Here is a 22,609-nt window from a genome sequence, read left to right as displayed (position 1 = left end):
CCGCAGTGACATTTTTAAAGAAAGGAAGCTCAGATCTTAGTAAACAAAGTTTCATGGTCTGCTTCTGTGTTCCCATCACTGTTCATTGGTTCATATGTAGAAAGAAGTTAAGAACAGTTCTTCTTTATAAACTTCAATCCCTTCCCTCCCTATGTGCCCAAAGACCTTTAGGTATATCAAAAGCCCCCCCAGTATAAGACCAAACTTATGGTTCCAAGAAAACAATCACAGTATGCTGACTGACTTTACGTTCCCTTTCCACTCTAGGAGACTTTGCCCAGGTATTTTTCCAGATCACCACCAAGCTTGTCTGAATAAGGCATTTTCAGTGTCTGTAGGAAAGGCTGACAGCTACAAGTACACTTGTTGAAGTTATATTGCATGAGCCAAGGACACAGTTATCTTCACGGTGTTTTCTCCTTTGTTGTTCATTGTTTGCTCCTGTTTCCTAGCAATCATTCTTACTAATACCAAACATTCTATAATGTAGGTGGACCACTGCGGGCACAGAAAACGAAGGTTTCCTGTGCTTAGAAATGAAAGGTCTCGGCCAAAAGTCCCAGGGCCCAAATAACAGCATTGGTTCTTACTAATTTGGTGACATTGTCAAGCTACCAAATCATTTTATACCTCTGGCTTTATCTGTAGAGTGAAAAATTAAAAAAGAGTGCTGACCCAAGACTGTCAAGTGGAACGCGTAGCCAGTTATGTTAAGTGTCTTACATAGAATCTGAAAAATAGAAAGCCCTTGATAAATACAACTACTTTTTTCTATCAAAGAATGTAGATTACTTCCAGGAGCCCCAGTCTCTTCTTATTTACTTCTAATGAATAAGTTTTTTTTAAGTACTAATTATAAACTGGACTAATTATGCTGTAGCCTTGGGGAGTTTGTAGAGTAGGACATTAAAGTTGTCATCAGAATTGTGGTGTTGTGGTGTGAGTATATATATATATATATATATATATATATATATATATATATATATATATATATATATGAGAGGAGAGGGGGGCGGGCAGTTGATAATAAATCTCCCAGAAACATCGATAAGATGGGACTTTGTATTTGAAAGCATGGAACAAGATGAGAATACTAGAGCTTTTCATCTTCAAAAGAGTATAGAAGATTCATGTAATTAGTAGGCAGGGCTCTGTAATGTGCTAGGCCAGGGAGATTAGCTGTGGTGCCAAAGGAAAAAAGTGACATTTCAGAAGAAAAAAAAACATTGCCTCAAAGCACTGAGAGCAGGATATGAGAGCATTGGAAACATTTGTGATAAAGGAACACAGGACATGGGTGGGAAAGACTAGTGCAGACCTACATTGGGACTGAGGTAAAGACTTTTTTAACCATAGTTAAAATATACCCCCTCCCCACAGAGACAGAGACAGAGACAGAGATAGGGAGAACTGTTGTTGACTTAAACTAAATGGAGAAAGTGCCCTTAGGTCCTAAAGGCATAAAGACATGAGCATTTGTACTGCATAATTGGACCTCCACAGCAATCACTTCCTCCTTGGATTAAAACCAACTTTTGATAGACATGATTTGAAATAAAGATTATATCTCCTTAAATGTGTCCATATTTATTTTTCCTATTTCCCCATACATTATGCAATATAATTGTCTGTGTAATGCTATGCAGTTCATAGGCAAGTACTAACTGTTTTTATACAAGGGACTTGAGCATACTCAAATTGTGATGTCAACAGAGTCCCAGTGCCTGTGTTAAACTGACAGTGAAGAAAACTGTCTAGATAAATCTAGACATATATATCCATGTTCACATACAAGTGTGTACCATGTAGAATATCTTGCCAATATGACTCAAAAATTATTTGTCTGTTCTTACATATATAACCTGTCATGATCAGCCTTCTATGTGAGTAAGACACCTTGTACCGTGTTTTCCTGACCAGAGGCTTCAGCCAATAGAAAGCACTAAATCTGAATGCTTGGTTCCTCCAATTCGTTTTCTGTGTTTGTGGTTCATATCCTATAGTAACTAGGATGAGGTAGGGTGAGAGCGCCTCTCTGGTAGAGCTCCTCGTTTCACATTAACCACTTTCCACTCTCACTCTGCTCCCCTCTGTGGATATTTCTCCACCTCTGTCTCTCTAACTTCGTTCTTCATTGACCTGCAGTAAAGCAATTTCACTCTATGTTCATTTACCATTCTCTGTTGAGATTCTCACCATTCCTCACCTGTGCTGTAGTCGTTAGTACATTTTCTTGACTGAAAGATATTTCTGTGTTCAAATACAGAGGTAGATTTCTTGGCAAATTTAATTTTAATTGATTATATTGAGAAGTTGCAAGACTTGATCATAGTAAGTTAAATGGTTTATTGAATATCATGTTTGTTTTCTTTTAGTAATTTCAGACTCTACTAAATTACTCCATCAAGCGAGAATGAGTATATCATTAAAGTTATATTTATATAATTATATATATATAATAAGTATAAATTGATAGGCTGTTCCTAAAAACAGTTAATAGACCACAAAACTAAAAAATATACACAAGTTGTAGGAGTAGTCAAGAACATCAAGAAATGGAAAAACACACTCCCAGGTGTTAATTCAATGTGGATATTAATGCAACTTTGCACACACGACTTCCTTGTGTCCTGGGGCCCTGAAGTGCATTTCTCTCAGCCCCAGAAGAAGCATCTCCTTTTCAAGAGAAGCTGCAGTTGGAATTACTTCATCTCACTTGTGTAAAGCTTTCAGCACATGGATGCTTGACATAGGCCTGCAGGGAAGCTTGTCTTTGCTTTAGCAGGTTTTCTATAAAACGAAGTCCTTTCTGAGAACACTTTCTGGTCAATGTACTCTAAGATAAACACAGAGAAGAGCATCCGGCGAGACTCCTCCATGGTTCATGTTAGTAGAAAGTAATCATAAGCTATTTAGTGATTTTAAATCATTACACATCTCCCGAGATTTCCTTTTAGCTTGCCAACAGTCCTGTTAAGTACTACAGTGCTGTGTATGAGAAAGGTCTCCCACAGGCTTGATCACTCAAGTGCTTTATTCCTAGCTGTTGTTAGTATTTGTAGAAGTCCTGGGAATGTGGGATTGTTGGAGGACATACATCACTAGAGACTGGCTTTGTACTTGTGGTTTAAGATGTGAGTCCTGACCCCCGTTGAAGGAATCAGAGAAAGAACTGGAAGAGCTTGAAGGGGCTCGAGACCCCTTATGAACAACAATGTCAAGCAACTAGAGCTTCCAGGGACTAAGCCACTACCTAAAGACTAAACATGGACTGACCCTGGACTCTGACCTCATAGGTAGCAATGAATATCCTAGTAAGATCACCAGTGTAAGGGGAAGCCCTTGGTCCTGCTAAGACTGAACCCCCAGTGAACATGATTGTTGGGGGGAGGGCGGCAAGGAGGGGAGGGGGGAGGGGAACACCCATAAAGAAGGGGAGGGGGAGGGATTAGGGGCATGTTTGCCCGGAAACCGGGAAAGGGAATAACATTCGAAATGTAAATAAGAAATACTCAAGTCAATAAAAAAAAAAAAAAAAGATGTGAGTCCTGAACTTGGAGCTTGAGTAACCACGCTTTTGCTCTGCCACCATGAACTAGTAACTGTGTGTATGTGGGTATGTTTGTACGTGTGTGCTTGTGCTTGTGTACATGCCTGTGTGTGTGTGTGTGTGTGTGTGTGTGTGTGTGTGTGTGTGTGTGTGATTTTTTTCACTGTCTTGTCAGTTGTAGGTTAGTAGTTTTGATATTATCATCCCTTTTAATCTTGGCTTTGACATAAGGTAGAATACAGCAAAAGAACCAATGTTCCATTGAAATGATTCAGAAAAGGCTGGTGTCAGGCATGTCATATGAACTTCGAAATGTCTTTGATTTTATAAGAAAGCATTTAGCAGCAGAGAAATTGAGAAAAAATGGGTTCTGTACTTGTTCTATAACTTTTGCCCTTTGATGTCTTTCCCAAGTCTCAAGTTCTTGTTTCAAAACTTCCTTCTCGAGCCATCATTGGCAGTTGGAGGAGGTGCCTTTATTTTACTACACCATTATACATTGAGTATAACATCTTTGCATGCATCTGGTTTAGTTAGGGTGGTCTGTTTTTGGTTTTGGTGTGGTTGTACATACATAAGTGTGCCTGTGTATCATGTGGTATTGGAGGAATGTCAAATGAAAATGGCACTCTTTAATAGAGCGGGCACAACAAGGAACCTAAATCATATTTGAAAGCTAAATTGACTGCCACATTCTATGTGGCATCACCAGTACCCATAATTTTACATTAAATATGCATAAGTTCTGCCTGGGGCAGCTGTGCCATGGTTAAAGCAATTGCTCCAAGAGCCTTACGACCTGAGCTTGGATTTCCGGCATCTCCATAAAGGCCTAATCCAGCAGTATATCCACCTTTAACCACAGCATTCCTAATGGGAGATGGAGATGGAGGCAGGAGACTCCTCTGAAGCTCGGGGCCAGCCACTCTGAAGCACAAAGTCAGCTACCATGAGGTACTTCTTAACACAGACCGAGCAGCCAACTACATAGAGGTGGCTCTCCAACACCCTAGGTCTAACTCCTCCTCACGGTAACCTCCCCCCAAACACAGGCAAGCTTTTCTTTTAAGTTGTTCCTTTTTGCTTATTTCAAATCTCTGAATACTAAGTGAGTTTCTATGTCTTGGTTTGTAGTTCCCCATACTGTCTCCTCCCTCTTTTCATTTTGTTAACCTATCGATTCTCCAGAGAAAAGAAGTCCACTAATTTGAGCCAAATTTAAATAAAGCATTAATCGAATATCAAATATGGCCTCACATGTTTTAGATCCCATGAAGCTTTGTTATTTCCCAAGAACTACAAATCCCACAAGTCCGAGCACTCCAGGAAGTTCCTTCAGCTCTGGGCAGGTGGGGTTTGCAGGTTAATTCTCTGCATTATACTTACCCACTTCATCATCATCATCATCATCATCATCATCATCATCATCATCATCATCATCATCATCACCCAAAGTTTATCTGAATGACACTTTAGTGTCCAGAATATCATAATTAAGAAATCAGGCTTTTGCACAAAGCTGGTGTTGGTCTAGTCACACAGTTGTCTTGTTTCCCAAACCTGGTGTTTTCCAAACAGGTTTTCTAACTCACACTGGTTAAGTTTAATTAAGTATTCATTTAAACCTAAGATCCTAAATCACTTTGAGGGAGGAGGAGGACAGATCCTGCTTTAAGCTCAACTCAGTCTGAGTTACATGACTGATTTTAATATGAAATCATTCTTTATTCAGGAGAAAGCTTTCTTCTTACTGTTGAATGCCATAATAATGAAAGATTCTATCTGATTTTTATTTGGTTGTTTTTTTGTTTTATGTTTGCTTGTTTGTTAATCTTTCTTCAGTAGTAAATCATTTATCACAGAAAGGAGATCTAGCATTTTAAATTGCAATCAAAGCTGCCCTCTTCCTCTAGACTGCAGAAATATTGTCCCTTATTAGCAGACTGGACAATATCCTGGGAAAAATGGGACATTATGCTATTGAAATTGGGCTCTATATCTCCAGAGCCTTCTAAAATGGCTTAAAAAAACCAACCTACATTTTATGTAAAACTTTCTTTCTATGACCTAGACATGTAAGATAAGCCCCCCTCCCCCCCCCCCGTCTTAATTAAATCAGAAAGCTCTGTGACTTTTCAGCTTGTTCTGTGATGTTTGCAAGGAGATTTGTAAATGACACTGTGTGGCTCCTTTGCCCCTTTCTCAGGGAGACAGTAATTATTACCACTTCTTTTGAAACATGCTGTGGGTGCTTTATCAGTTCCTTTGTTAATGAGCTGGCCTTCTCCTTTATAATGCCAATCATAGGGACACCTTTTAAACAAGAATTCTCTCTCAGCCTTATTTAATTTTTTTTTATTTTTCTGATATATCCTTATCAAGCTGTGTATTGTGTTGCTTCGGGGAATCATTTATACAGGCCGGACAGGGAACAAGGCTGACTTCTTCCTTCCTTGACATCTGTTTCTCTCTCTCTCTCTCTCTCTCTCTCTCTCTCTCTCTCTCTCTCTCTCTCTCTCTCTCCTCTCCAGGTCTCCCCCTGGGTTTCTCCTTACCCCTGATCGACTGCTGTTGGCAACCATTGCCCTGTGTGACACACATCTGTGCACACTGCTTGTAATTCAATCGTACACTAATATTAGAAAGATCCAAAGTACAGTGAGCTGAAGAATGAAGCTGAAAGAAGTTCTTTTTACCTTCCATCTTGTGCTTGTGTACATGCCTGTGTGAGGCTACCGCCCAAGAGCTCTTAGAGTTTATTTGGATGGTGTGGAAAGTGTGCTGGTGAGCCAATCAAAGCAGACACCTGCCTTCTAGTGATTAGAAACAGCATTACTTCATTTGATCATTGCCTCTTGTTAAAGTAGCCTGTCAGCACTCAGGCCGTTGAAGAGGCACATGCTTATTAAGTGCTTTGGGTGGTTTATACAAGGATGTATTAAGTACTTGAATTCGTTATCTGAAACAAAACACCAAACAATGACATTACAATATTGCAAAACACTTCCAAATACTGAAATAATAGTTATGATATCGGTGCTATATCTTAGCTGAAATCTGGGTGTTTCTTGTTGGTAACTTTCTCTGGACTATCTAAATTAATTTTCTCCCACATACATTTGCCTGAGTTAACAAATAAATCACATTATACAAAGTTATATGTGGACTTCATAGAAATGATGAATTCAATTTTATTTTCAACCCCATAGGTTGCATGTGTAATACACATAAAAATTATCTCATCTATGGGAAATACAAATTAAACTGAAATTTTGATTTTATCTAGACATCCTTTGCATACCCCTATTTATGCTGTGGATTTGGCTGCTTTGTGGATTATCAGTTATGCATGCTGGTATCTGTAATGGTCAGAACTGTGCCTCTCCCCTAAAGCTGTATATTGAAAACTTTACTTACTCTCAGTGATGTTAATTGAAGGTAGAGCCATTAGGAGACAACCAAGGTCCAAGGGCATCTTAAGAGTAGGGCCTTAGTCATCTAGGATATAGCTTTAAGAGTAGAAGAGACAGATCACAGGCTGGGTATTGCAGTACCCATAAAGAGACTTCTCCAGATCCCATCATGCTAGTAGGTTCACAATTTTTATCTTAGATGTGGTAAAAATCAAAGCTAAAGTGGAAAGAATAGGTTAGTCAGCCTTAACTAAATTATAATACACTGTATTGTACTAAATAATATATAAATATTGTACTAAATCATAGTATATTATATCCTAATTTGTCTGGTACTTTCATCCTGTGCTACGTGTTTTAGTTTTGTAACTGGCATAGTAATGGAGAAGTGGAAGTCAAGAGTAAGTAGGGCCAAGCAAACATATTAAACACTAAATGTTTGTTGAGACTGATATTAAAACTCTGCAGCAATGACTCTCCCAGAGGGACTGTGTCATTATCAGAGGTAAAATGATACAATCAGGGTTAATGGCCACTACTTTACTGGGCACTGATTTGATGCCAAATGATGTACCTAGCCAGGTAGCTTCTACTGGGTCAGGTGGAGAAGACCTTAGGGCTGTGTAATCATACATTTGCTATTGTGTTCCTTTAATAGATCTTACAGACATCACTCATTTCCTTTGTCCCTTGGTGACTGAATGGATTCTATTTCCTGCATCCAAGTAAAAGACTTAAAACTTGAACATGAAATCATAATAATTTTAAGTTAAGGAGTTGATATCCTTTATATTTTATATCCAGTTTTTTTCAGTCCAGACTTTGCCTGAAGATGTAAATTTTAAAATGAATCCTAGTGTTTTCTTCAGATTTTGAATCCAATTTCATTAGTCAGAAATATCTGAATGACTTTAGAAGAATCAGTTTCGCCAGCCATGCTGGAAAACTGCTAAACTGATAAGGTATTGAAGTAGCATGTTAAGAAAATTTCCCATTATCGATGACAAGTGCTACACTGAAATTTGCACAAATCCAACACTAAACTCTTCTTTTTATAGTCCAAAGTGTTTTAGAAGAGCTGGACCCAGAGCTAATCAGTAGATAATGTTAATACCAAGTGGTTAACTTACAGATCTTGCTGTCTTAATTAGTGTTCCTTTTTAAATAAAACCACTTAATTAAATTCTCAGTTCAGCTAAAGAAAGCTTACACTTTAATCAATGTTGCAAATTCTCTGTGGTCAAACCTACAGTCTAGTTTCAATTGAATATTGGCTAGGGACATGCATTTGTTCTGAAACTATTAATGCTTCTGTGTCAATAGCTCTAGTCTGCAGATCCTTAGGGAGAAAAATTTCGAGCTCACCCATCCCATTCATATCCAGACCAAGCAGCTTTTGGATCATGATTTCACCATATCTATCTTATTTGTGCTGGGTCATTCACCTTAAGTTACTTGAATCTATCCTGAGTTTTTGTTTCTTAGTACTTTTTATAGGTTTTACTTGTTATTTTGTTTTTAATCCAGACTGACATTATGAAAGGTCATCAACACTGGTTGCCTAACCCTAGAAGGACTAGGAAGCTCTGGAAGTTTCTGGGAGCTTCTGAAAGCTTCCTGGAAGCTCCTGGAAGACCACCTTTCTGCTCTATTTCTGATCTCAAGTTTTTAGGTTCCACAGATGAATGATACCATACAGGATTCAGCTGTTTACTGTTAGCTGGCTCCGCACAACATAGTGTACTTCATTGATGTACACAGTGCAAAAAGTGTTCATCTGTGATGTACAAAGCACAGCAAACTCTTTCATCGTGGTTCAAAATATCTCATTGTTTTTGTACTTCCTTTTTTACCTATTTTATTTTCATTATTATTAGGTACTTAGGTTAACTCAATATGATAGCTACTGTGGATAGCACTGTGATGACTATAAACACGCGAATATCCCTCTTAGCATCCTGATTTAATTTTGTTTGACTGCATAATGAAAGTAAATAGTGAGGTGGCCGAATCAGATATATTTTCCATTTTTTGAGTAAGTTCCACACGGTTTTCCATATTGAGTGTACTAACATACATTCCAAATATTGATAGGAAAGAACATACTTTAAAGGATATACTTTATTTTCTAGGAATTATGTACCAACTATTATATATTTAAAAACCATCAAATAAATTTTATGTATTCCTATTGCAGAAAATCTATATGAAAATGTTGTATTATTCGACTACTTTTTCCGTAATATATACAAATTTCAAAGCACATTATATATCATGAATGTCTATACTTTGAAACTATGGATAAAAAGAAAGTTTATTACTCAATATGAAATATCCTTCCAAGCCATGTGTAAGGAGGATTTCTTTTTATTTAAGAAAATTGTCTTTAAGTCAGTATCTATGATATTTTGATGTTGAATAATAACTTATAAACTTAGGCCTATAATTTTTAAAATAATAGTTTCATTTTATGGTATCATGTCTTGTCCTGGGATATTAAATTAGCATAGATAACTTTGCTGTGTCTGCTACCTTTCTGAAAACTGAGAGGGTAGTGCAGGGAACACTGGGATCTATTGACTGCTTACCATGAGCCACTTCTGACTATATTTTATAATAAATTATAATTTTAGACATAAAATGCTCTTATCTTCATGGATGCAAAAGATTACGTAGTTATTAAATACTGGATCCAGGATTCAGAATCAGGCAATGCGATAATCATTCAGCCTCCAAGTACTAAATGTACTTTTATCAAGCTTTTTCCATTTTCCTTATTCAAAGACCAGCATTGAAGAGTATTGGCAGAAAATAAGGCAAAATACTTGTAGAAATTGTCCTTGGTCAAATCTACATTTCATAGTGTCCTTGAAATTGACAGAGTGATTCACTATGACCAGATGGCTATTTTCTTTTTCTTTTTTCTTTTATTGGATATTTTCTTTATTTATATTTCACTCCCTAACCATTCTCCTCCCCCTGCTTCTGTTAGGGTGCTCCCCAACCAACCCATCTACTTCCTCCCTCTTCCCCACCCTGGCATTCCCCTAAACTGGGACATTGAGCCTTCACACAATCGAGGGCTGCTCCTCCCACTGTAGCCACACAACACCATCCTTTGCTACATATGCGGATGGAGCCATGGGTCCTTCCATGAGTACTCTTTTGTTGGTGGTTTAGTCCCTGGGAGCTCTGAGATGTGTGGTTGAATTGATGCTGTTATTCTTCCTATGGGGTTGCAAACCCATTCAGCTCCTTCAGTCTTTTCTATAACTCCTCCATTGGGGACCCCGTTCTCAGTCCAATGGTTGGCTATGATCATCTGCCTATGTACCTGTCAGGCTCTGGCAGAACCTCTCAGGTGACAGCTATATCAGGTCCCATCAGAATGCATTTCTTGGCATCCACAATATTGTCTGAGTTTGGGTGACAGTATATGGGTTGGATCTCCCAGTGGGACAGTCTCTGGATGGCTTTTCCTTTAGTCTCTGCTATGCCTTTTGTCTCCATTATTTCCTCCTGTGAGTATTTTGTTCCCCCTTCTAAGGAGGACTGAAGTATCCATATTTTGGTCCTTCTTCTTCTTGAGCTTCAGGTAGTCTATGAATTGTATCTTAGGTATTCCAAGTTTTTTGGCTAATATCCACTTATCAGTGAGTGCATACCATGTGTGTTCTTTTGTGACTGGGTTACCTCACTCAGGATGAAATTTTTTAGTTCTATTAATTTGCCAAAGAATTTCATGAAGTCATTGATTTTAATAACTGAATAGTAATCCATTGTGTAGATGTACCACATTTTCTGTATCCATTCTTCCATTGCAAAACATCTGGTTTTTTTCCAGTTTCTGGCTATTATAAATAAGGCTGCTATGAACATAGTGGAGCATGTGTCCTTGTTATATGTTGGAGCATCTTTTGGGTATATGCCCAGGAGTGGTATAGCTGGGTCCTCAGGTAGAATTATTTCCAATTTTCTGAGGAAGCCCCAGACTGATTTCTAGAGTCATTATACAGCTTACAATTCCACCAACAATGGAGGAGTGTTCCTCTTTCTCCACATCCTAACCAACATCTACTGTCACCTGAATTTTTGAACTTAGCCATTCTGACTGGTGTGAGGTGGAATCTTAGAATTGTTTTGATTTGCATTTCCCTGATGAATAAGGATGTTGAACATTTCTTTAGGTGCTTCATGGTCATTCAATATTCCTCAGTTGAGAATTCTAATTTTAACTCTGTACCCCATTTTTAATAGGGTTATTTGATTCTCTGGAGTCTAAAATTTTGATTTTCTGCATATATTGGTTATTAGCCCTCTATTGGATGTAAAGAAAGAAAGAAAGAGAGAAAGAAAGAAAGAAAGAAAGAAAGAAAGAAACTATGCTATTGCTTAAGATCTTTTCCCAATTTGTTGGTTGCTGTTTTGTCCTATTGACAGTGTCCTTTGCCTTACAGAATCATTGCAGTTTTATGCAGCCCCATTTGTCAATTCTTAATCTTATAGCATAAGTCTCTGGTATTCTGTTTAGGAAATTTACCCTGTGCCCATGTGTTCGAGGTTGTTCCCCACTTTCTCTTCTATTAATTTCAGTGTATCTGGTTTCTATTCATATCCAAAGGAATAGTCATTTTTTTTCCCTAAGAACGAAGAGGTGTACAGTCAGGAATATAAAGTTTGTATGGAACAATTCCTTTAGAAAAAGAATTTGTTTTGTTTAAAATCAAGCATTTATGTTTCCCATAGAAGTTTAGCAGACGGCATATAACACAGGTATCGAAACTATGCTAGCTCTTGCTCTTGTCTTCCTCTCTCCCCTCTCTGTCCCTTCTCTCCCCATTGCCCTACACACACACACACACACACACACACACACACACACACACACACACACATCTCTCTTCATCTCTTCATAGCCAGCCTCTCTCTCTCCCTCCCCTTCTCTCCCCCCTCCCTCCCTACCTCACTCCCCACTCTCTGCATTTCTCTGTCTCTACTCCCTCAACTCCTCTCCCCCATGCCCTAAATAAACTCTATTTTACTAGACAAAAGAAAGAAAGAAAGAAAGAAAGAAACTATGCTAAATACATTTGCATTGTTCACATATTTTCCTTTTTGCCTTATCTGAAACCCTTCCTCGTGGATGAAAAGTATACTGTTTCTTGTAATAAAAACAGCCAATCCAGAAAGCATAGCACAATGTGTTATTATTTTCTTTACTAGTATTATTCTCATTTAATTATAGTTAAGTTGAAACAGGAAACAAGGACACTAAATAATTCATATAGAATGCATTCAGACACAAACTAAGAGAAATGTTATGATAGAAAGTTGACTTTTCTGCAACTTTTGCTTTAAACTGCAGGGATTGCTTTAAGCCAACCCAAGGTGGCGGCTCCTCTGGAACGCATATACACAGCCAAACCACTTTTTATCTATTAACTTTGTACCATGACAATTATGTATGAATATTTAGGGCACTCTAGTTATTCTTGTTCATTGCCTTTTTTATCTCTCCCCTACCCCTGTTATCCACCCTCTAATCTCTGTCTGAGTTCTTTCTCCACATTTCTGTCACTTTGTTTTATGACCCATTGATTATAACCAAGACCACTTTCCTGACCATTAGTGGATTTGGAACTAATTATTGGAACCAAGTCCACTCACCTTTGGCTACATATCTGAAAATCATGACTGTTCCTCCTAGTGAGTCCCTTAACAGGTAGCAGTTTCATTTGGTGGGATGGAACTAGTGCTGCCCTCCCTGATCCTTGATTGGCTGTTTACAGAACCAGTCTCATCCTGGCCCTATTCGGTAGTAGCACAAGCTGCTATGAGATCACTTTGAATTGCTTGGCTCAGTACTAAGATCTTCTCCCCCAGCTATCTTCTTGCTCTTATTTTTTATGTTTCTGTTTCTGGGTTCTTGTTTGAAACTTAGTGGGGGTGCTAAATGTACCCCGTTTAGGGAGAAGCACTCAACTTTCACTTATGGCTTGGCTTCTTTGGCAACCATGAGTCACTACATTCACTGCCATTTACTCTCCTGCAAGTTGTTCATGGGGCAGTGAAAGTATGCCAACTGGATTATTGAAAACTCTTTCCTTTGGGGTTCTTTCACATGTAGTCTTGATATATCGTCAATTTCTGTTTCACCAGGCCAGACAAAACAAGTATTGAATTCTAGGCAAAGATAATGCATTTTGTGCTTCCTTGTCTCGGGTGGAATTTGTGGCTCTATTGATTGTCTTTGGACTTTCTTTCTTTCTTTCTTTCTTTCTTTCTTTCTTCCTTCCTTCCTTCCTTCCTTCCTTCCTTCCTTTCTTTCTTTCTTTCTTTCTTTCTTTCTTTCTTTCTTTCTTTCTTCCCTTCCCTCCCTCCCTCTTTCTTTCTTCCTTCCTTTCTTTCTTTCTTTCTTTCTTTCTTTCTTTCTTTCTTTCTTTCTTCATAAACTAAAACTAGCCACTGAACTTTTTTTCTCAAGGACAATGTAGAGGAGAGAAAAATGATATGAAATGATGAGTGTTATTTCCAATGAAACACGGACCAGTAGGAGAGCGAGGGCAAATCTGAGAGGGTGTGAGAAAGAGCAGTAATGTGTACACTTGAAATTTCACAGTCGTGTCCTCTGGGGACATGGACATAATGTAATACAGGCTCTTCATTGTCTAGACCTTACAGATGCCGGAGCAGGGTCTGTAGAGTGCCCTTGTCTTTACTCACTGTGTGGGCACTATTGCCAGTGGTCAGTCTCTCTTACTATTGGAAACAATCATAGTTATGACTGAATGTTCTCACCTGCCCTTCTTGGCTTCAAGTGTCACCTGCATGCCTTTCCTCATGACATTTTTATTTGGAAATTTAAAAAGAAATGTTTAGAAGTTACAGTTTTCTAACAAGACAACTTCTTCAGCTCAGAGTAAACACAGAGAATCAGAAGCTAATTTTGCCCACAGGAAAATGTCTCAGCTCTTGCAAACCACCTTTGCTTTGTGGTTATTTCACAGTTGGTAATAATTCTCTCATTTTCTTCAGGCAACCTTTTGTCAACCTGACTGATTCCTGCCTGAGCATGCAGAATCAAGCCTTGCCTGTGAAATAACTGAACAGTATTGTGGTTTTCTTTTTAATATAGTGGCTATGACGAAGGCTTCTAGAAGACAAATAAATAAAGAAAACAGGTGGACAGAGTGAGTTTTCATGGCAAAGAGAAAAGAAAACGAACAGGTCGCTAACCCAGTTAAAGAAAGATTTGTAATTTGTTAAAAAAGAAAGCCATATTTACCATTAAGGATTACTTACACACTCTTAAATGCCATTCACTTATGCTTTAAGATGAAGCCAACATTCCGCACTATAACTGCCACTCTTGTTGTGTTTTTCAATAAGGAAACAGTAAATCTCCCCACCATCCAAGATAAGGAACAGACATGTTACACAGCATCACCAGACTCAGTCGTGCAATAGAAGTGTGTTTGAAGACGTATGCTTCTCCAGTGCTTTAATATTGTCATAGATAAAGCTCACTTCATCTGCAATCCATGCAAACAATACTCCAACTTCATGTTTGGATCAGTATGAACTTACAGGGTTTTTATTTTTTTCAAATTACGGCACCAATTAGCAATGGCCTGTGTGCCTCTGCGCCTCTCTCACAACAGGGCCTGGCTTGCTGTGGCTGACTGCGTGGCTGCGGAGCCCATGCTGGACCTAAGCAAAGCTGCAACACCCCCCTCACACTCTATTATCTGCAGCCCACGGTGTGGAGGCAGCTTTACAATTTTCCTAATGCCCCATGAGGCTTAATGTTCTAAGGTGGGCTTTGATTTAAGGTTGATTGGTTTCAGACTGATAAAAATTCAAACCCTTGATTTTCTTTTCCACACACAAATGGAATATGGTGTTTTAAGTAACAACAAACCTTTAGACAGCAAAGCAAAAACAAACAAACAAACAAACAAACAAGTATCTCCTAGGATACTATTTTCACATTAAATAAACAAACAGTTAAAGGGTCCTTATGTCCTTCCACATGGGTTAGAAATAACAATCCAGGGAAGTGCTTATGTATGATAACATGTGACCAGGGCACAACCCAGGCACAAGGAAGTGAGGGTTGAAGTGCCTTGACATCGACAATTCTGGATGAGAGCAAACATTAGCACCAGGACAGGTTTCAGAAAACAGAACTTTACCTTGGTTATCACAAATATGTTTCAACCTTAAGTACTGTCTAGCTGCCCTTTCAACATTAGAAAACCACGTATCTGCCCACTTTATTTCAAGCACATAAGATTTTTATTCTAAAGCTATGAAGAGAAAAGTTAGCAGAAATGAATTTATAGGCACCAGAGACTCCTGGGCTAAACATATACACATAATAGAATATTTTGTTTTAAGTCTATCTATGGGGAAAATCGGGAAATATACTGGAGTATCCAAAGAGAGCTGGTCTAATTATCTGAGTTCAAATTTGGATCAACATGAAAGGCAAAAAATGTCGTAGGTACCTTTGGTGTTTCCGCCCTGTTTGTGTAAGCCTCACCTAATACTGTTATCACACTCAGAAAACAAAGAATATGAGTGAAGAATCCACAGCCCCCTTGATGGGCGGGACATCTCTTGGAATACTTGTGTTAATTTCATAGATCCCTAACAAGCAGATGACTATTTTTCAAATCTGATTTTCCTGTCAGCAGCTCAATTTTTTCCCCTCTGTAAGTAGGACAGATTATTCCCACAGGTGACAATGCTGGCTTCTCTGCTCAGTCCAAGCATGACAGATTAAGTAAGCTTCATGCAGACCAGTAAACACAACCATGCACTTAAAGAGACAGTACCGAGACAGTGTTTTGGGCCTTAACTGCATTTGTTACTGGAACTTGCAGTCAATGTGCTGCTGTTGTCTGAGCTGGTCAGGTACCTTGATGGACTGAACCATGTGGAAGCACTCTTCTTACGGATGGTTCCATCCAGAGTGCCCCCAACTCCACCAGTGGATTCACTCAGGATAATTGCCATGTACAATGACGGCAGAGACCAGGTACTTTGCATATATCTTCTAAATAAAAAGTACTCAACGGTGTTAGAAAGATGCCACTTAAATCCTGCCAGATGAAATGCTGATACTTCTCAAGGAAGTGACATGGATTGGAAGAGTAGCTAAGGAGTGAATTGAAAAGCTCCAAGTCAGCAAAGGAGCAAACTGATAAAACGCAAGAAAATGGTATCATTGTCTTAAAGCTGTAACTGATGTGTTATATTGGAAAATGTGCTTTTTTTCAAGGAAAAAATGTTTCTGAATGTATTTGGAGACCACATTATTGTTTGAAGAATGTGTTTCTGAATGCATTTGGAGACCACATTTTTGTACAAAGAATAATGTACCTGCTGCCAGCCTTGTAATATGATAACCAATATCCACTCTGCTGAGAGAGGCATTTGAGATGTTGGTGAATTTGCTCTTTGGGTACTGCATTTGCAGATATAATTGCAATGTTGTGTTTTTCTGGGTGTTTCTGTTTATTTGTTTGTTGTTTGGAACAATATTAAACTCTAGAATCTGCCTGTGGCTCTTGGAAGCAGGATGAGTCAAATACAAAAAGGCTTTATAGACTGTTCTCACGTCACTGTTAGTGCTTGATCTGCTTACTGAAACCTCGAATCTTTCACAACCACATGCACATACCTGTCATTTATCCCTCTTCTCAGGTGCAAGGAAGGCTACCAAGGAGTCCGTTGTGATCAATTTCTGCCGAAAACTGACTCCATCTTATCGGATCCAAGTAGGTCAAGCCTTTTTCTTCTCTGTAATGGGATGATGTATAGGTAGTCCTGCCAGAGTGAAGGTCTTACCATGGCTGAAAGCTGAAGGTCGTATTACATTAGGTGTCTCTGTGAGCTGCCTAGGACAGAATGTGGTGAAGGTGAACTTGATCTTAGCACAACTAGGGCTAATGAATTTGAGGGTTTCTCCCAAGAGAAACTTAGCCTTCAGCCTAAGACCACCCCGCACCCCTGCAGGGAACCAACCTGAGGCAACCCTCTGCCCTAGCTCCTAGGCTGATTCCTTATATCACTCTGTTGCAGAAAGAAAAATATAAAGAAATAGCTTATTATTACTTGGAAGAATGTTATGAAATTGCATTTTCATATTGCTTCTGAGACTTTGTCTGGTAATTTGTGATAATGATGAACTTATTAACATTTACCTTACTGAAATGAGAAAATATGCTTATGAAACTACTTAAGATGTTTTCAAACAAAACTTAAAACCCAGTATGACCACACTATTTTATGTAAGGCATTATAATACTAAGGAAATAATTTTTTCTTCATTCAAAAAGACAGATTTGTATAATTCCAAATATACTGCATATTAGTTTCAGGTGATATATAAATTGAAAAGTAAATCTCTATGTGGATATGACCAGTTCTGGCTGAGAGTACAAATATTAATTTAGGTGCAGTAACTATTTTGCTGTCATTGATTTGTACTACAATTGAATTTCCACTAAGGAAATTTTGATGCATTTAAAAATTTAATTCCATGTGTATAATGCCAAAAACTATAAAGGCAATGTTATGGTTTTCTATATATTTCTAACATGTATCATGAGGATCTTAGACAGGATTTTGTATTGATTGTAGATAGAAGTGGTATTCTCAGTCCTCCTGTGTTTTGTAACATGAAGAGCATGTCCAGCCATCTTCCACATCTTTTCACAGCGTATATATCAATTTGTCCCATAAATTTCTAGCTCAATTACCTTGGCCAAATGCTAACATATTTAAAGAATGGATCACTTTTTTCTTTAGTTTCTGTAAAAATGTGTTTTGCCTTGCAAGGCATTTACCTTGTTGCAGTTATTTGCAAACTTGGTTTCCCTTGTGGAGTGCTGAAGGTTGTTAAAAGGCCAGCAAGCAACCCAGTCTAGAAGATCTCTTGTCTCTGAAGTGTGAAGTGTTGTTCTCCAGAAATTGTCACAGGAGTATGGTGTAAATGGGTGGCTATGCATTTTCCTCATTTTGTGCTTCTGATGACTTGTCGAGCTGGGGTCTGAAACTTGATTAAGCTTATGCTTGGACATGCATGTGAGACACTGTGAGTCTGACATGAAAATGAATTTGGTGCTTTGCTTTCTCTTTCTCTCTCTTACACTCCCCGAAAGCTGCACCCTAATGGCTCCTGATTTAAATTTCATTCTTCGCTCTTATTCCCTCTTCTGTTTCTCCCTTTTTCTCATCTCCTTTTATCCTTTCCAATACCCTTTTCAAATTAAGTTTACACATACTGTATGTGTGTGCTGGTGTCCCTGTGTGTGTGTGTGTATGTGTATATGCATGCATATGTTCACACATGCATTCATGTGCACACATGCATGCCATAGGGCACACATGGAGGTCAGAGGAAAAACTTGACATCAGTTTGACCATGTAAATCTTGGGTTTTCAAGATTTGTGGCAAGTACCTTTACCAACTGAGCCATATCACTGTCTCACCAGCACCTTCTTCCAAAAGAACCAAAATTTATATGTGGCAGTAAATTCTATATTAAGTACAGAATTGTAGACACAACCCACAACCTATGAGTGATTCCGATGGATAAAATAATTTCTCACTGAAGCATCTAACCAAATTTTGTGAACCAATTTGATTCAAAAATTTATTTCAATGAGGATAATGGCAGACATTTTCAAATTATAAAGGCAAACTGTAGTTTATCAGTGCAGACATTAAGTGTGAGACCAGCACCCATGACTGCATTCCTCAGAGAAAAAGACTTCACTATGATCCTAGGAATAAGGTGCATAGGATTATTTAATGTAGCAAGAGCAAGAGAGGAATTATCAGGCCTAATGCACAATAGTCTTTCCTTTGAAACATTTTTCATACCTTGTCTTCCTCTAGAATGTGAAATGACTTAAGTGTTCCTATCATATGAAACCATGAAACATAAAATTATTCTTATGTAGGATTGAAAAATGATTATTCTTTGATCTGATCTGCTCTGCTGAAGGTTTTTTTTTTAATTTTGGGTTATGGTATTATGTGAACTTATTTTCCTACTACTCAAATTTTCTGTTCAAAAAAGCATACATGTCTGTAATAGTCAAAGTGCCAGAATTCCTTGAAATCAAAAAATCAAGGATTTTGCACATCTGAAATCCATAGATGAGTGCATGAATCACATATTATGTCATATCCATGTGTACATTTATTTAGAGATGATTAACGTTCCAGTAGCCTTTTCTAAGCAGCCACCAAGAGTCATCTAATCAGAAATATGATGTTAATCCAATGGGAATTTAACTCTGAGGACTGTACCAACTAATGAAGGAAAATGACATGTTTATGCATAAACACTGAGACGTACTGGGCATAGCATTTACATAGCCCTTTAAAATGTGCCACATTTATTCGGCTTCTAAGTCTCACAATTCTGAGAGAAGGCGATGATGGGGAGTTTTTCTTATAACACAGAGATGGGCGAAGTCAGAACTGGGAAGATTTTAGCCCGCTCCCGCCTCTCCATTGTCATCATTGGTAGTATGTGGTTAAATGTTCTATATGCCAGGATCTGTGCTAAGGGCTTTGACAAGATTATTTCATTAAATCTCCACAATCACAGACTACTAGGGAGTGCATTGAAAATTGCTCACATTTTATGGATGTGGAAATTAGACTACAGAGATGCAAAATATACTAACTCAAGGTCACACAGCCAGTTAACACTGGAGTCTCACTTTTCTTCCAAATGACTCTGGGGCCTAAGCTCCCAACTGTTGGACTCTTTTATACCTCTTCTGGAACCTTTCCTCTGCTAGTTATTTTCAACAGGACATTTATCACTCTAAATTTCATTGACTGAAACTCAATGACCTGCGGCAAACATCATTCTAAGGAACAATATTTGCACAATTTTCATATCTTAATGCAGCAACTTGAGCTTCCGTCGAGATTTAAATCCCTAATGAAATTTCCTTGTCAGAATTCTTGCTGAAGGATTGTTTAATTTGCAGCTCATGATCTCTTCAGAGTGGCTTCATGCTCGGGAAATAAGCTGTCCTCCAGTACCTTCATGTTTTTCTTCTCAGTATATTGTTATATCCCTTCTTCCGTCTTCCTTTTCTATTTAACCCATGGATTTATCTATTAATGAAAATCCCACAATGGGGGTTGAAGGCCCTGTTCCCTTTTATCCCTTAAGTAATGCAGAGTTGATGAGAAATGGGCACCCTTGACTGTGTATTTTGAAGTCATGCTTCTTTGCATGCACTTGAGAGATGAGGCAAAGGTATCAGCAGGGGAGCCATCATGCCTTCAGTGATAAGTGCCTGGACCCTAAGTTGTGCTAAAAAGAACCTTGAAGATGAATCTATACTGAACTCACATGTCCATAATAACCATATAAATTGTTTCAAAGTCTGGTTTGGAAAACACAAAACAAAACCTAATATATCTGTATGACTTTATGAAAGATTCAGTACCCTTTGAGTTACTGTCCCACTAGGGATTTGATGGGATGTAGGAAGGAATAAGAGGAAAGGATGTTGGTCAGGATCAGAGGAGTTGCTTTCCTCCAAAGAGGTCCCACATATCACCTATCTCTCTCTCTGTCTCCTGCTACTGTCAATCCTGCCCATAGATAACAGCCATCAATTTCCCAAACCTTTTTAACCATTTCTATTTTTTGTTATTCTCTACAAATGGTGGGCAGTATATAGATTTTCTGTCTCCATCTCTTCTTTTGACCACCTTTGCTCACCCATGTAAGGTATCATCTTTAGTCTTGAAGAAAAGAGAGATGGAACTAGAGAGCTATGAGCTAGCTGTGGCCCGACTGGGGTGGGTAGATGGTAGAGAAAATATCCATTTTAAGTTAGGGACCTCTTCACTTAAAAGTCATTCCAAGAGCATGTTCTCCTCTGAGAGGCTCTACCTAGCAACTGACTCAGACTGATATGAACACCAACAGCCAAACAGTGGATGGAGCTTGAGGACTCTTATGGAAGAATAGGAGGAAGAACTACAGGCACCGCAGGGGATAGGAACTCCACAGGAAGACCAACAGAGTCAACTAGCCTGGAACTTTGGGGATCTCAGAGTCTGAACCACCAACCAAAGAACATATACTGATCGTAACTACGCCTCTCTACACATACATAGCAGATGTGCAGCTTGGTCTTCATGTGAGTCCTGAACAACTGGAGCAGGGGGTATCCCAAAAGCTGTTACCTGTCTATGGGCTATGTTCTTCTAGTTGGGCTGCCCTGTCGGGCCTCAGTGAGAAAGGAAGTGCCTAGACTTGCAGAGAATTGTAGTGCCAAGGTTAGGGGATACTCAGGGGGCCCCCACGCAATCACAGGAGAAGGGGATGGGGAGGGGAATGATTTTGGGAGGAAGTAACCTAGAGTGCGGCAGTGAGCAGTATAGAGAGTAAATAAGTAAGTAAATAATTCAAGAAATAAAATTAAAAAAATTAAAAGGTCATTCTAAACTTCAGTATGCCTCTTTCCACTGATATCTAGTCTAATAGTGTTTGCATGGCCAAGACTATCAATAACAAATCTTCAAGCCTGAGTCTTCATTAACATCTACCTTAATCTCCCAGAGTTGTCATCTCTACAGTAACATGGAAACAATATCCAGCTCTAAGCCATATTATTAGTAGAAATTTGGGGGAACCCAAATTAGGATGTCATATGCTCCAAGGAAAAGGAGGTCCATTCTCAGTGTACTTAGTCTCATTAATAACATAATGTAAAAATGGACTTAGAACAAATCTTGAACAATTTAAATAATTTAAAAGAAAAATTATAGGGAAGACAAACTATAGATCTCAGTAGTTGCCAGACGTGGGAAATGGAGAAAGGGAAGAAAAAAACATATGCCATTTGTAAGCCATTTGTACATGATGGAAGGGAACAAGGGGGGTAGATTTAGAGATGAAGAGTGAAAAATCCCCACGTGTTCAAGATAACATAACACATACCTATGCTGTGGAGAATATATAAAAGATTGAAACTGAAACAAAAAGAAAACATAAGTTAGGACCACTAAGGGAAAGTGAAGACTCAGAAAGGTAGATAGGCACTAGCAAAAGACTTTAAAATGGGTGAGGTTTCTGGAAATGAAAAATATATTTTTTTCATTAAAGTAGCAATTATTCCTTCCATCTTTTTAGTATGGCTTTGGTGTATCAGCTTTCCCTAGTTGGAGTCTCCAGGGCAGGTGACTCTTAGGTTTTGGGTAGATTGGACTATGAGATATCTACACAGTTCAGAGATAGAACTGAGATTTGATTGTTTTTTGACAAGAGGAAGTAGCTTTATTTCAATGGGCCTCTACAAGGCCTTAATAAAGACTATTGTAGCATTTGTCCTTCTGGAGACTAGCAACTCCCCAAAGCATTTATGAAATGAGATAGAATTAGGGACTTTGTCTGAAAGTTTTTATATTGGAAGTCTAGAAATCCATCTCTTAAACTCTAAATCACAAAAAGGGATTGGTATCTTCACTAGAATTATAGTCCCATACTCCTGTATAGCTTTGAAATAAGGGTGCTCATTGAGCAGGAGAAAAGAAGACCCAACTATACCATTCCTAGGCATATACCCAAATTATGTTCCAACATACAAC

General features: G+C 38.4%; 1 protein-coding gene across 9 annotated transcripts in view; it reads left to right on the top strand.

Moving 5' to 3' along the window:
* The window catches only part of Nrg3 (neuregulin 3), a 1,117,568-nt gene that overhangs the window by 800,707 nt on the left and 294,252 nt on the right, over window positions 1-22,609 (top strand). For all 9 annotated transcript variants that reach the window (XM_063275921.1, XM_039095029.2, XM_039095033.2 and 6 more), the window contains exon 3: window positions 16,678-16,751. In XM_063275921.1, the coding sequence (XP_063131991.1) occupies window positions 16,678-16,751 (74 nt within the window). The remainder of the gene's footprint in view (window positions 1-16,677; window positions 16,752-22,609) is intronic.

The sequence above is a fragment of the Rattus norvegicus genome, chromosome 16 (genome assembly GCF_036323735.1).
Source record: "Rattus norvegicus strain BN/NHsdMcwi chromosome 16, GRCr8, whole genome shotgun sequence".
NCBI classification, from domain to species: domain Eukaryota; kingdom Metazoa; phylum Chordata; class Mammalia; order Rodentia; family Muridae; genus Rattus; species Rattus norvegicus.
This window is presented reverse-complemented; position numbering and strand designations above follow the sequence as displayed.